We start from the raw sequence: 15,963 nt of genomic DNA, 5'->3' as shown, positions 1-15,963 counted from the left end.
CCCCTAGCTACAGAATTCCCCTACCACTATCTTCTAACTTGATCGTCGGAGGAGTTGGGTCGAGTTTTCCGACCCGACCTTTGTGCAGGTGCGAAGCCAAAGGTCCCCACGGGACGCGCAAACGAGGAGCTCTTACCCGGAGGAAACGGTGACCCCGTCCCAATCGGACCACTGTAATCGACCATCTCTGCGGACTCGAAGGCCATCCCGGGAAGATCCCCTGTCATCCGAACTCGAACCGAGTCGCATCGGCCCCAAAACCACGGCTCAAGGTTGTTTCCCACAACAGGAGGCATATACTTTAGCAAAAAGCTATGTTGGTCTTAATCTACTTGGCAACTAATATCTTTAGTATGTACCTTAGCATATAATTTCCTTGTTGCTGTTTTGCTTAGGATGTTTGAGTTAAGCCTAAAAACAATTCAAAACAACAAATTAGTTTGAGATACGAAATTTTATCTTCAATATAATAAATAAAAAGAAAGAAAGATAATACGAAAACAAATTGTCATGATCCTCAGCAACCTTTTCGTTCACAACCTCTCCTACGATTTAGTCTGTCTCAGGAAAGATTGACCTCCGCATAAACTCTTCTTTCTTTAGAGTTTATTGACTCATCACCTCCTCCGTCTCATTACGTAACTCTCCCCGCACCAACCAAAGTTTTAGTAAACGGGTTGCGAGCCGTTCCAAGACTGCTCAAAGCTTGGTGGCCCCCTTCCTCACCATCGAGAAAGAAATAGCTTGAACGCGAACTTGCCCGCCCGGGCTTCATACTCCCCATGGCCAGGGGTGAAGGAGAGAGTTCCGACGGGCAATCGTCTGCTGCCACCATGTCGAGCGTTTTCCGACAGGCCATCGGCGCCATCAAGGACCAGACCAGCATCAGCCTCGCCAAGTTCTCCGCGGGTTCCTCCGACATCGAGGTCGCCATCCTCAAGGCCACCTCCCACGACGAGGTCCCCATCGACGAGCGCAACCTAGCCGACGTCCTCCTCCTCTCGGCAGCCTCCCCGTCCTCAGCTGCCACCTGCTTGCAGATCCTCTCCCGCCGTATCTCGCGCACCAGCAACTGGGTAGTCGCCCTCAAGTCCCTCGTCATCGTGTTTCGCTTGCTCTGCAACGGCGGCTCCCAGTTCATCCACGAAGCCCTCGCGGCTGGCGCCATCTCCCGCCGCCTTCTCGACCTCTCCGCCTTCCGCGACCACTCCGCCGCCTCCAGTCCCTGGGACTACTCCGCCTTCGTCCGCACCTTCGCGGTCTACCTCGATGCCCGCCTCGAGTCGGATCTCCTCGGCAAGCTCAGCAACCTCGGGCGCCGTCCCTTCATGCCCGCCGACGTCTTCGCCAACATGAGGACCCCGTTTATCTTCGGACACATCGAACACTGGCAAAGGCTTCTTGACCGCGCGGTGGGCACACGACCGACCGGCCCCGCCAAGACCAACCGCCTGGTCCAGATCGCGCTCTTCTTGGTCGTCCGTGAGACGTTCAGCCTCTACCACGACATTTCCAACGGGCTGTCGATGTTGCTCGACAATTTCTTCCATCTGCAGCCTGAATCACGTCTCCAGACGTTGCATGCATGCATGAAGGCACGTAAGCAATTCGAAGAGCTCGATTCCTTCTACGATCTCTGCAAAAAGATCGGGGTCGGGAGGATGTCCGAGTACCCCTGCGTCCAAAAAATCTCAGTATCCCTGCTGAAAGCATTGGAAGATTTCCTCGAGAACGCGGCCCCGAATTCGCTCGGGACGTCTCCGATCACCAAGCCAAAGAATCCTCTCGAGCTGAAGCAGAAGTCGAAGGATCAGCAATCGGATATGACGGGAGGTGGCAGCGCATCGACGGGGGAGACGATAAGCGACGGGGAAACAGCAATGTCCGACCACCAAGACTGGCAGATTCAAGCGACCTCAACCAGCAGCAGCAGCAGCAGCAGCAGCAATGGAGAAATTTGCGTGGTTAACCGTCTACACCTGCTGGATGATAAACCAAAGACATCAAACGACTCGTCTGTCACGATAGCCAGCGTTAATCCTGTCCAAGGACCACGGCCCGTGATGCCATCAAAGAGCTCGCTCAGCTGGGACAATGCAGGTCAACCTGAGAGCTTTCACAATCCATTTCTCCATAGTGATGACGATAGAGGCTTAGTGATGAAATCGCCATCACCACCAACCTTGCTTCCACCTCCAAAGTTTTGCGGGAACAAAGCAAACAAAGAATTAGTATGTGAAGAGAAGGACGGTGCCCAGCCGTCAACTTCAGCGGCGCAGGGAACAGATGCTTCGATGAGGCAGCAACATATGTGGATGCAGCAGCAGAGCAATTCCATTTCCAACAGATTGTCATGTTAAATAGGAATATATTTATTCTGTTCTTAGGCCAGCAGCATATGATTGCTGTTCGCTATAGAGTAATAGGTGTTCTTGAGCGTCACGGATAGCATTTTAATGCATCAAACATGCGAAATAATTTGCAGTGATGATTCAAGTCAAGGGCAGATGTATCTTTTGTTTTTAGAAATTGTTTGGAAAATGCCGAGAACAAAGAAATGTTAGGAAGCGGAGGCGACTACGTGAAACAATTCTGGAATTTAGATCACTACAAAAATTGGTCGACATCCATTTATTCTGATGTTTATTTTCGACAGCAAAAGGATTTTATCAAAAATTAAAATATAAATGCATTTCGATTGACAAAGATTTTGGTGTGGAAAATAGAAGGTCGACTGCATTCTCTGAAATGAGACGAGTTGTGGGTCAAAAAACATTCTATAAATTTGATAGTTATCTTATAGATGCTGTTAAATGCGCAAATCAAAATCATCCGAATGATAGAATTAACTGATGCGATTACAAATCGCTTCATCATTTCTTAACTAAAACTTTGATCTGATAACTTGTTGCTCTCTCATCATCTTATCCTACGTTCGATCCTTATCTTTGCAGTGGACAAAGTGAGCTTCACATGATGAACGCAACCAAAGGTGATATCTTCATACTTCTTTCTAATCTCCATCCTGAGGATAAAGCGGCATTCTATACATTCTAATGCAAAGTTTAGTCCAGCATTAGAACGCCTTTATGATCATTCTGACGAAATTGTAATTTGGTAAAAATTTCTTTCTCATGCTTATGATTTTTATACTTTCAATTAGCTTATATCATCGAATTTAGGTATTCAGAAAAAAACAAAAAAAGGGTACCAGATTGCTCATGTACTCACCATTATGGCCATGGATTATTGCATTTGTCTGTATCTTTCCCAGTGTTCATCAGACAAATCAAGCAAAAGACTAACTCTATATGCTTCTTGAGACTGTTTATAACTATAGCACTGATATGAGTGTAGCTTTTCTCCTGCTGCATGAGCATCAACTTGTAAGTTCACTGGACTGCTACTGCAAACTCAAAGCTAAAGCTCTTTAATTATGAGATTACACAAAACTATGTGATCTTGACTACCAAAATATAATACCCAAAGCCAAATCTTCCATAGACACACATAAGCACCATCTCACCACCGCTAATAACAGCGTTCTACAACCCAAGAAATAGATTCTGGGTCCTTCCATGAATCAGAAAACTACATGTAGATGCTAGGGTTTCTTTCCTTCATAGCTGAATGACTCATCAACTTCTTTTTATGCTTAGGCCATCTGCCTGAACAACAGCAAAAACTGCAAGGTGACCACTGTTCTGTATCACTGGATCAGGTCCATTCAGTAGCTCTACCACAGAAATGGTGTCGTTTGACCCGCAAGGCGACAAACTCTGACACACAAGAAAACGAATCCAGCATAAAATTTAACCCGCATCTGACATGCGTCAATGGCATACAACAAAACATGATTCCTGGCACTCCTACTGGAAAGAAGTCACAATTAGCCATTTGGTATCTTTATCGACCGCTAACAAATATGAACATATAATATATATATGCTAACTGTGGATAACTTCAAATGTTTAGTGACAGGTTGATACATATCATTGGAGGAAACTATTCTTTTATCAAAAGACAACACTTGACATTGGCCATTCTCTGAAGTACTTAATCATAATTCTGTCGTGAGAGTTAGGAACGAGGATAACATTATTGGAAGGTCCACGATGATTAATGTCGATGGTTCGGACCGGAATGACATTTGATAAACAGCAAACAAACAACTACAGCGTGTTTTGGACAGTCATGAGATCATGTTCTTATCATGCCAAGAGAAGATAAAGCTTATTCCAATGTTACTAGCTAGAAGAAAAATGTATATGTATATATAGACGCCATCTCGGATCCAGAGGATCGCCTTCCTTCACGGGTTATCGTCCGACCATTTGGTTCGATCGAATGCTGCCTGCTTGCGTTTCTGACGCACCAATTCTATCATCACACTTGACAATGGACTTCTGTGCTCCTATACTGTGACGAACAGTGCACGAAAAAGATGATAAGGTTGGGTTAGTTCTCTGAGGCAGCGATAACAAACCTTTCTACTGAACTGTTGGATCCTGTTTGTGTGGGTGGCGTCCTTCGCAGATTATTGTCCTCTGGGCATGCACCAACCGATTCTAAGACTGTGTCGATGCGACCTCAACCAGCTAATCCGAAGATGGAACAGTTGAGATGTCGCCTCGCACGTCGGCATGCATGCACACAAGTTCTTAGAATGGCTTTACAGTGTTACATTTCATGATCCACGGAAAATAATTAGCACAGCAACACTTCAACTACAAAGTTCATGGCTTGCCCGTCGACCTACCTGACTTGCGTGGGGCCGTCGACCCAGGCAATCACTGTACAGGTAGCCGCGAAGGGTATAGTATATCTGAATTTAATCGGCCAAATAACATTATGATTAGTGAGAATGTTGTGTACTTTTCCTCACCTACTTACGGCACATAGACCTAGCTGTCGGGCCAACGCTGCATCCAATCGAGAGAGAGAGAGGCGCCCTTGGTTTAAACGAGCTGACAAAACCTAAAATTGGGCGAAGAAGAGTTACAGAGGCGAGAAAAGAGAGAGAAGAGGAGGGAAGAGAGATGGGGGTAAAAGAAGACATTAATGTTAGGCGGTGGCGGACCTCAATGTGGGTGTCAGACTGAAAAGGACTTTGTACTACCAAAGCGCTGCTTTCGGACCCAAAACCAAAGCGCACAGAGAGAGAGAGAGAGAGAGAGAGGGAGAGAGATGGGGGAAGGCATCATCGGCTCAGAGTCTGAGCTCTTGCTGATGCCATGCAAAAAAGATAACTGCTATCAGACACCCAATATTATTACACCCCCCTCCCCGTCGCTGCCACCCTCTGCCTCCGGTAATAATGGATTCTTGTCAGAAGTCGAGCTGGGCGAGGACCCCACCTCCTAGTCCATGACGTCAGATAAAGCTGGCCGGGGATCGGAGCTGTCCTTTTACCATACCTCTCTTAGGTTCACCCAGAATCGTACCTTCATCTTCGTTGGCCATATCTATGAGGAGCCTCACCGTGTTCCTCCCTGCCGGCGCTGGGTAATTCGTGTACGAGTGGGTGGAAGTAAGTTCGCTGTGTCGATTGATGCGGATCGCTGCGGATTTACCCGAGAAGGGTAGGGAGCGCAGTAACGGTGGGAAACACTTTGCGGTCCTGTTAAAGAAAACAGGAAACATTCCTCGGGCAACAACACATCCACGAAGAGGACCCGTAGCTTTCTTCCCTGTTTCTTTTTCTTTGTTTCTTCGCTCTCGAGTTCCAGTTCTATAAGATTCTTATCGGTGAAAAAAATACAAAAAGAAACACAATAATAGAGAATAAATGTCAACCGCGTGAAGTTGCCGTATATGATTCTTGCATTGTATGGCTTAAAATCATTTCACAGAAGTTGAGAAGTTGCTTTTAATTATGGAAACAATATTTTTTTGATTGATTGGTTTTTATTTTAAAATGTTTTTCAAGGTTATATGCTTTATCCAATAAATGCCATAATTATAAAAAAAAATAAAAGAATATTTTTTTATTTTTATAATATATTCTATGATCATCTATCAAAATAAATTTATGATAAATATAAATTATAAATATTTTGTCAAGATTAATTAGGTATAAGAATTATATATTAAATTAAATTAAAAAGTATGTATATATTATGAACAACAAACACCTCATGGAAAAAAAGAAATGTGTCATGAGAAGATTAGTAAATCATTGATTGCATGGACATGGTCTGAGATGGGTGTCAGGGGGCTGCATGTGAGGCCACTCCAATGATCAAACTGGAAGCAAAAATATCATGCATGATCATACAATTGGACAGGAGAAATTACTGCAAAGATCATATTAAAAAAAATATATATTTTTTATCATCCTAAATGGAGTTCTCTAAGTTCAAATTTTTAGATATTTAATGTATAATTTTACGGCTACAATATCTCACTTGGGTTTGCATTATTGTGTTGATCGAAACTGCACATCACATGGCACCCCAGACAATGGACTGAACCAGTAGGGATAAGAGGGGAAGAGAGAGAGAGAGAGAGAGAGAGAGAGACAGAGAGAGGAACATAATTGTACCATCAAATAATATAAATGGTCATAAAAATCACAAGAAAAATGGAGGTAAAAGGAGCTCCTCTGTCACCTCTGCTGCCCTCTCCATATGCCTTCACGAACCTTTATCTCTCTCTCTCACTCTTTCTCTCTCTGGTACTCTCATTTCTCTCTCTTCCCTCATTTTTCTCTTATCACTAGAGTGACAGATAGAGAGAGAGAGAGAGAGAGAGAGAGAGAGAGAGAGAGGTGAACTGCATTTAGAGACGCTGCAAGAATGATGTGACCCATCGAGCTACCACTTCGTGATCCACATCTCTCTCTATCTCTCTGATATGAAATCCCCCTCTCGCTCCTTCACTCTCTAAGTTTCTCTCTGTGGCAGTAAGTAGGGGAGACTGCATCACATTTCACTATGATGGAATAGAAGGAGAACCAAAAAGAACAGCTCCTCCACCTCCCTTCCCCCCTCTCCCCCCTCCTCCTCCTCCTCCTCCTCCTTGTCTCACTTCCATTGCACTTCGTAACTTCCCGTCGCCTGTAGCGCAGCTTCTGGCACGAAAGATCAGATCTTGGATTCTCCCTCGCGGAGGTGTCGGGTGGCCGATGAGTTCTTTTGGGTGTCTGGCTTTCTTTCGAGCGTCACAAGGCAGCGAGTAAGCGGGCGGTGGCCATGGCCGTGTGGTGGAGAGGGATTGTGAGCTTGGTTCTCCTTGGATCTTTGAGCTGCGTCTGTGGCGACACGAGCGAAGGTAACCTGACGACCCGACTAAAGTTGGGATTTTTATATTTATGTGTGTGTATATATATATATATATCCAAGAGAAGGAATGAGATGAGGGCTATCCATCTTTGGTTCTCGCGCATCCGCTCCTATTTTTCTATTCTGTGCTCTGTTCAAGGATAGATTAGCTTCTCTTGATATTTTATTGTGACGAAAGTACACTTTTTGGCTCTATAGCTTCTTATATCTGCTTCTTGTTCCACTTCAATTGTTTATGGTGCCAAGAATCCTGTTCTTTTAACCGTCATCTCCCACGCTTTTGCTTCCTAGGTTCTGTTCTCATACTCTGTTCAGCCTAGATTTGGTTTCGTGGTTTTAAAGAGGAAAAAAAGTCCTCTTCTTCAAATAAATATTGTTCTTCTTCCATATTTGTCCTTTCACTTCCTTTTTCTGCATCCGGTTCTTCCAATCCAATGATCTCCATCAGCTAACACCGTATCTCACCTCATTAGTATTGGGGAAAAAAACTCTTTCTTGCATAAAGTTTTTAGGTTCTTTTGAGCTGAAATTTTCTTATCTTTCTTGATTGTGTCGTCTTTCCATCCTCACATATATCCCACTTTTGTTCTCTTTCCCACTTATTTTTGTTGCGAGTTCACTTCTACTACATTTTTCACTCACTTTCTCCATTGGGCATGCAAGAATGGCTACAGATTTGGAGATCCTGAAACCAGCAGCAGAAGCATATTGATCTGCTAGCATAGCATTCTTTTAGAAACACAGTTAATGAAGCAAAGAGATTCTCTTTCATATACTATATCATAGCATATTTTATATTGTTTGTTTTCTGGGGTTCATCGTTTTTGTCACTGTTGTAACATCCGTGCATTTTTCACTCTATTTCTGGTCTAACGTTTGTGAGCAGAATGGTGGGAAGTTAGAACTATAAGCGAGTTGAGATGATTGTCTTCACCATTCCATTTCTTTCTCTTAAGGTGCGACATTGGTGGAGATCAAGAAGTCATTTCGCAATGTGGACAATGTTTTATATGATTGGGCGGATGATCCATCTTCCGACCACTGCTCATGGCGAGGGGTCATCTGCGACAACGTGACCTTCAGTGTAGTTGCACTGTAAGATCGTTGCTTTGCTGAATATAAGCTCACATTTTGTCACACACCTCGTTGGCCACAAGGGTTCAGATTCTAGTTCTTTCCTAAGTCATGGCATTTGATGGATTTTTCTTTTCTTTTGTCCTTTTATTTCATTTGTGCTGCGGAAGTTCAGTAATCTATCAGGGTTAAATCTTGATGGGGAGATATCTCCAGCGATCGGAAATCTGAAGGCCCTTGTTTCCATGTAAGATCATAGGCCCCTCTTTTTTTCATTGTCGGTTTACTATTTCTGTATGTGATATGAACGCAGATGTGGATAATGTGTGGACATCTGTCACTTTCACATGTTTTTGGTGCTTATCTCTTGATATCCTGTAAGTTTGCTGATCTTTTTTCCTTGATGGTGGTTGGACAGCGACTTGAAGGCAAATCGATTGTCTGGACAGATCCCAGATGAAATTGGTGCTTGTTCTTCATTGAAAACACTGTAAGTCTGATTTATAAAGTAATCTTTTTGTCCATGTTTTATGAATGTAAGCCATAATGAAGCTTAATCAGGTTGTCAATGACGTTATGACTGCATTTTAGAAGGCAAGGACATAGCAATGGTTGGTGTAATCATTAACACCAAGTTGTTCTAGTGTGAACTGTATTTAGGGTGAACTGTTGGTTAGTAATAATCAAATAGCTTCATAGTGCTAAACATTCTTGTTTTTGAATGATTACCAGGGACTTATCCTACAACAGTATCTATGGGGACATACCTTTTTCGGTATCAAAGTTGAAGCAATTGGAAAACTTGTACGTCCTGTTTGAAGCTAAAATAATGTTCTAAAGCACATCAATGATTACTGTACTAACAATTCCTGTGCCAATAATTACTGCTTCATCTTTCAGGATCTTGAAAAACAATCAGTTGATTGGGCCTATTCCTTCAACACTATCACAAATTCCAAACTTGAAGATACTGTGAGCACTGTCACTAAATTATTTTCCTTTCTTTATCAACTAATTTTATTTGTATCACTGTTTGCATACCCAGGGACCTCGCACAAAATAAGTTGAGTGGGGAGATACCTAGGCTCATATACTGGAATGAAGTATTACAGTACTTGTAAGTTATCTCAGCCTTTGTATTTTCTGGAAACAAGTTTTGTTTCTCGATAGATTTAGCGAAATGTCATACTAGTAATCAAGGCATGCAGTTAATTTTTTTAAAGAAATTGTACTCATAAATCTTCGTTAACCTTTGTTATTAGGGGTTTACGGGGGAATAACTTGGAGGGGAATTTATCTCCAGACATGTGCCAGCTGACTGGATTGTGGTTCTTGTAAGTCTCCTCTTTCATTTTCAATGGTGTGTTTGGGTATTTGTTTACATGCTTAGGCCTAATGAACAATGTGCTCCCACAGTGATGTGAAGAACAATAGCTTGACTGGCAACATACCTGAGAATATTGGAAACTGTACCAGTTTTCAGGTTTTGTACGTACAGGAGCCATTCTTGTGTATAATGCAGCAAACTTGTCGTTTGATATTTCTTTCTGACTACTGATGTTCATTTTCAGGGATTTATCGTACAATCAGCTTACTGGAGAAATTCCTTTCAATATTGGATTTTTGCAAGTTGCTACATTGTAAGTGGCAAGAATCTTTTTAATTTTAAATTTTTTATGATGATGATATACACCGACTTTAGCAATTTGTCTAGAACCTTCAACTTTGCTTTAATTTCAATCTTTAGCAAGAGTGTTCTCTTTTTCATGCATTTCAGGTCCTTGCAAGGGAACAAGTTTTCTGGGCCTATTCCACCTGTGATTGGTTTGATGCAAGCCCTTGCAGTGTTGTATGTTAATTCATGAACAACTTCTCTACTTGCCTTTTGTTTTATGTCAACATTAGTATGAGACTGTTACCATGTTTTATTGGAATCATGCTGTTTCTGGGGTAAATATAACTGTTAATAACCAAAGAGAACAGGGTTTTATCATTTTTGCTCTTATGCTGCAGAGATTTGAGTTGTAATCTTCTCAGTGGGCCAATTCCTCCGATTTTGGGCAACTTGACGTATACTGAGAAATTGTAAGTCTGTAATGCATAAGTGGTTTGATTTGCTAGATACAAAATTGCTTTATTTTATGAGTTGCTTTTACTGTGTCATGCTAAACTAGGTTGCTGTTTGCTACAACATTGTTGTTTGTTGGTAATAAACTCTCTTTGCCTCCTCTTTTATAGTATTTTTCCTAAGTCAGAAGGAACATGTCATGAGAACCCAAACAAATGACGACTATAATGGCATCTGACTGAATTTTAAAATCCTTTTGAAGTGATTAAACTGCAGGGTGGTTTTTAAGATTTTAAAAAATGCTTTACTATTAGGTCAGAGGGATGTTCTGATCAATGGCATTTGATTAAAAGTGCTTATACAAAGCATATTGGCCTAACATGGTTAAAAGCATATGGTTAAAAATTTATTTCTATGTTGTTTCAGTATCATTGTTCTTTTAAGTCTTGTCATATGAAACTATTAATATCTGTTTCATAGGTATCTGCAAGGGAACAAGTTGACAGGATCCATCCCACCAGAGCTTGGTAACATGACAAGGCTTCACTATTTGTAAGAGGCGATCTTCTCTATTTGTTTTTACTTTTGGAATATATGCTACTTCAACATCTTACCAAAAGTTTTATGCAGGGAGTTGAATGATAATCAGCTCTCTGGTCTCATTCCACCAGAACTTGGGAAACTCACAGACTTGTTTGATCTGTATGCATTTTCTGAAATTATAGGCTATTCTTGTCCTTTAAGGATGCGATGCTTATGGTCATTCCAATTTCTTGCAGAAACATAGCAAACAACAACTTTGAAGGGCCTATTCCAGAAAACCTGAGCTCATGTGTGAATCTCAACAGTTTGTAAGAACGATTAACTGCTGCTTGTCCATAATCGACTATTGTCGTTAATGATGTTGCTCATTCATTGATCCATCTGCAGCAATGCACATGGAAATAAGTTAAATGGAACCATTCCACTTGCTTTCAAGAAGCTCGAGAGCATGACATACCTGTAAGTTGTCATTACTTTCTGATGCGTATAGGCCTTCCTGCGATGCTGTTCGTGTGCATTTGTAGTAATGTGAGCTGACTTTTATCAGCCTTTGTGAGTTACAGAATCTTTACAAATTTATTTGTATTCATATCGACTTTGTTGAATGCTTTATTTAACATAGTTGACTCACATGGAATAGGTGCCTTGTGATTATGAACTCAAGCAGGACATCATATATACCGACCAAGAAAGAGTAATTAATGCATACAACACGATTTAGTTTGTTACTCCATATCTAAAGATACTCTGCACACTCATCTCAACATGTCATCTATTTTGACAAATTTGTAGTTAACACCTCATTTGTTGATGCCATGCTTATATTCCAAGTACTTTCTTTTTTGTCCTTGCAATTCTCTAGGCACACTCCACCCTGTAAAACATTAATTGATTATATGGCCCTTAGGTTGTTCTATGGTAACCTGCTTTGTGGAACTTTCTACTTCTTGGAGCTTTTTGAATTGGCATTGAATTGGTTTTAATTTGATTTTGTGTATATTATTCAACCAACTAATAATGGACTATCAGGGCTTCTCATGATTGAGTGCCTCTTTTTTTATGCAGGAATCTCTCATCAAACAGATTAAAGGGATCTATCCCTATCGAGTTATCAAGAATTAGTAATCTGGACACTCTGTATGTTTACTCATAAAAGCCTCAATAATGTTTTTTGCATGCTACTTTTTGAATTTCTATCATAAAAAGATTAAACAATTATTCTGCAGTGATATATCATGCAATGAAATCAACGGCCCTATTCCTTCCTCTGTTGGTGGTTTAGAACACCTTTTGAAACTGTGAGTTCTACCATCATTAGCATTTCTCATCTTTCTTTTTGTCTGACTTTCTTGTCAATATATTCTAGAAATCTTAGCAACAATAAACTTGTTGGTAACATACCTGCTGAATTTGGAAACCTGAGGAGTATCATGGAGATGTAAGATTCTGTAACTTAGTGTTGAAAATATATTGATAAGAGTATCAGCACTACAATAAACTCTACTAAACTTGTGAATTTCAGTGATTTGTCGAGCAATGACCTCTCAGGTCCGATTCCTCAGGAACTTGGACTGCTTCAAAATCTGATCACATTGTAAGACTCTGCTCAAGTAATTAAGTTGATGTTACTCATGCCAAATTTTGACGATAAGCAAGTTAACCTTTTCTTTTGTCACTCCTGAATGTTAACCTTCTTGCAGAAAATTGGAAAGCAACAATTTATCGGGTGACATAACGACTCTCACTAGCTGCTTTAGTCTTGTTATACTGTAAGTTGATTTATGAACCGAGTTTCCAATTAGTTTTAACTGAAAATAGTTGTTTAACATTACAATGACTCTGCAATGCCAAACAGGAATGTATCCTACAACAGTTTTGCTGGTGATGTTCCAACTAGCAACAACTTTTCACGATTTTCTCCTGACAGGTGTGGAGCTAAACACCACCAACATTTATTATCAATACTTTGTGCTTAGCAAACGACACATCTATTGCAAGAAACCATGTTTATCAAATCTATTTAGATTATTTTACTTGTGCATATTAAACAAAGATCCTCCAGTCTATACTTGCTTTGTAATAACTATGCTACTTGTGTTCTGAATTTGTCCTTTTCTTGTACAGTTTCGTAGGAAATCCTAGTCTTTGTGGCTATTGGCTAAGCTCTCAATGTCATTCCTCCCATTCACCACAGAGAGGTATCACTTGGCTTCTGCTATCTTCTTGCTGGTTGTTTTGACTGGGTTCTATATTGCTGTTACCCTTTCAGACCTTTGTAAATACATATTACTTGGCCTTGCTACGTAGTTCTATCATTAGTGTTAAATGAAACTATTTTCTAGATAAGTTGATACAAGGAAATTATCATAGTTTTTCACTGTCTTGTGTGCAGCAGCTTCAGTTTCTAAAGCTGCCATTTGGGGCATTGCCTTGGGCGCTCTCTTAATCCTTTTGGTGGTCTTAGTGGCAGCTTGTCGACCACATAAACCTCCTCCCTTTCCAGATGGCTCAATAAACAAACCAGGTAGTCCATGAGACATCTAGTAAAACTTGCGGTAATATTGTTTGCTTTCTGTGGCCTTTTTCTTGCGGAAACCTACTCTTGACGTAAAAAAATTGCATGTATTAATTCTAGTTTATGCTCATTTATATGCTAACTAGGTAGCATTTTTGATCAATTTTTAGTCTTTTTGATGACAACTGGATTTTAGTAAAACATATGTTGATAGATAAATATTTGCAGAACTTATTTTCTGGCATAGTTTCCTTTTTCTGTTTTGTTGTAGCAGGTTGCTCCTTTTCTGATGACCTTCACATGATGTTGCAGTTAACAATATCTCACCGAAGCTGGTGATCCTTCATATGAACATGGCTCTTCATGTATATGAAGACATTATGAGAATGACTGAAAATCTTAGTGAGAAGTACATTATTGGTTATGGAGCATCGAGCACTGTATACAAATGTGTGTTGAAGAACTGCAAGCCGGTGGCTATCAAGAGGCTTTATTCTCACTATCCGCATAACTTGAAGGAATTCGAGACTGAGCTGGAGACTGTAGGGAGCATCAAACATCGAAATCTGGTTAGCCTCCAAGGATACTCCTTGTCCCCATTTGGCAACCTCCTTTTCTATGACTACATGGAGAATGGCAGCCTATGGGATCTTCTACATGGTACGCTTGCCTCAAGAAACCTGCCTCAGCTTTTAATGAAATTCTTATTATTAGAAATGCCTCCTGTTGGATGTTGAAGGGTTCTCATATTCATATATATTAGTAAATCATTTTTTAATCAAAGTTTAACATGCCCAAAGGAAACATCCTGCAATGTTTCTCCTTGTGTTTGCATGTTAGTCGCTGGGGGGAAGACAATCATGTCTGCAGTTTATGCATGTAATAATTTCTCCATAGGCTTTTCAGACTGCAGTAAAATATTATGCTGCTGCATCGTAGTCTTATCGGATGCCACTTCTAAATTCTTAGAAAGTTGCTTTATTAGCTGCTACAGGCCCTACAAAAAAGAAAAAGCTGGAATGGGATGCACGACTGCGGATTGCACTTGGTGCAGCACAAGGACTGGCCTACCTTCACCATGATTGCAGTCCTCGCATCATTCACAGGGATGTTAAGTCTTCAAACATACTGTTGGACAAAGATTATGAGGCCCATCTCACAGATTTTGGCATTGCAAAGAGCCTATGTGTCTCCAAGACCCATACCTCCACCTATGTCATGGGTACTATCGGATACATCGATCCTGAGTATGCCCGAACTTCCCGATTGAATGAGAAGTCTGATGTTTACAGCTTTGGCATTGTCCTGCTTGAGCTCCTGACCGGAAGGAAACCGGTGGATAACGAGTCCAATCTTCATCAGCTGGTAACTTACTGATGCTTGCGCCTTATTAAACTGCATACTTATGTAGTGACCTGCTTGAAGCCAACTCATGCTAATGACTTAATTTGTCACTTTGTGATATTTCAATGTATACTTAACATGTAGGACCTCTCTGGGACCAGAAGCTAGCCTTTATCCCTTTTTTGTTGCATGCAAATGATGAAGTCTATATTCATTGCTAATGGTTGCTAAATATACAAGTGTTAGTTTTCGGTAGCAATAGTATAATGCTGCGATAAACAAGCAATTGTTGATATGGATCAACTTTGTGACAGATCCTATCGAAGGCTGCAAACAATGCTGTCATGGAGACAGTGGATCCAGAAATCTCTTCCACATGTAAAGATCTTGGGGATGTAAAGAAGGTATTCCAGCTGGCCCTCCTCTGCACAAAGAGGCAGCCGTCGGATCGTCCGACCATGCACGAGGTGAGCCGCGTGCTGGGATGCCTCGTCCAACCTAGCCCGACGCCAAAGCAGCCACAGCCGCATGGTTTGACGCAGCCCCCCTCAGTGCCCAGCTACATCGACGAGTACGCCAACCTCAAGAACCCCAACATGCTGGACTGTGCCACCTCGCTCAGCACGTCGGACGGCCAACTCTTCCTCAAGTTTGGCGAGGTGATATCGCAGAACTCCGAGTAAACTTTGTAGACACCGTATTTTGACACAGGCAGCAGCCTCAATTCAGGTGTTCTAAAGAGCTCAAAGAGAGTGTTGCCGTGGAAAATGTAGATGTGATGCTTTGTTTTGTCAGCAGTGGATCATGTGAACTGTCTTGATGAGTTCTGGATACAGTGGCAGTTGTTGCTGCTGCATTAGAAGATGAGGCAATCAATCAAGTGTGGTGTGGTGGGCCATGTGTTGTGTGTGCCTTAGCTCTCTACGGTACGAGTTGTTGGTCCCCTCGTTGTGGTGGGAAAAGATTGTTGTCATCTGTGTAAGAGAGAGGAAGGGAGAATATTCACTGAGCCAAAATGGGGTAGGCATGAGCTGTATCTGAGCGTTTGGTTGCGAGGATGAGCAGATTGATCGGGTATGTTATGGGTGGGGTCTCTGATATGCTCTCATGCGTCAGTGTCGGTATGGGCTCTCGTG

At 41.6% G+C, this 15,963-nt stretch overlaps 2 protein-coding genes across 5 annotated transcripts; both read left to right on the top strand.

Moving 5' to 3' along the window:
- Positions 1 to 782: 782 nt before the first annotated feature.
- Positions 783 to 2,360, top strand: LOC103991139 (clathrin coat assembly protein AP180-like). Its single transcript, XM_009410498.2, has one exon. The coding sequence runs from the start codon at positions 783 to 785 to the stop codon at positions 2,358 to 2,360; it is 1,578 nt and encodes a 525-aa protein (XP_009408773.2).
- A 4,304-nt stretch (positions 2,361 to 6,664) lies between these two features.
- Positions 6,665 to 15,725, top strand: LOC103990855 (LRR receptor-like serine/threonine-protein kinase ER1). 4 transcript variants are annotated; one of them, XM_009410137.3, is made up of 27 exons: positions 6,665 to 7,272; positions 8,240 to 8,378; positions 8,533 to 8,604; positions 8,776 to 8,847; positions 9,090 to 9,161; positions 9,258 to 9,329; positions 9,403 to 9,474; positions 9,620 to 9,691; positions 9,774 to 9,845; positions 9,929 to 9,997; positions 10,135 to 10,206; positions 10,371 to 10,442; positions 10,906 to 10,977; positions 11,056 to 11,127; positions 11,205 to 11,276; positions 11,356 to 11,427; positions 12,034 to 12,105; positions 12,195 to 12,266; positions 12,335 to 12,406; positions 12,491 to 12,562; positions 12,669 to 12,737; positions 12,824 to 12,895; positions 13,093 to 13,166; positions 13,364 to 13,492; positions 13,796 to 14,143; positions 14,478 to 14,848; positions 15,142 to 15,725. In XM_009410137.3, exons 1-27 carry the CDS (start codon positions 7,194 to 7,196, stop codon positions 15,508 to 15,510), a joined length of 2,943 nt encoding a protein of 980 aa, XP_009408412.1. In that variant the 5' UTR covers positions 6,665 to 7,193; the 3' UTR covers positions 15,511 to 15,725. The 4 variants fall into 4 exon arrangements, with proteins under 4 accessions (XP_009408412.1, XP_018684790.1, XP_018684789.1 ...); XM_018829245.2 differs by having other exon boundaries at positions 13,361 to 13,492; XM_018829244.2 differs by having other exon boundaries at positions 6,666 to 7,272; positions 14,469 to 14,848.
- Positions 15,726 to 15,963: the final 238 nt, after the last annotated feature.

Source organism: Musa acuminata, chromosome BXJ2-7, assembly GCF_036884655.1.
Source record: "Musa acuminata AAA Group cultivar baxijiao chromosome BXJ2-7, Cavendish_Baxijiao_AAA, whole genome shotgun sequence".
NCBI lineage: Eukaryota > Viridiplantae > Streptophyta > Magnoliopsida > Zingiberales > Musaceae > Musa > Musa acuminata.
Note: the sequence above shows the minus strand (reverse complement) of the source record. Positions and strands in the feature narration are given on the sequence as shown.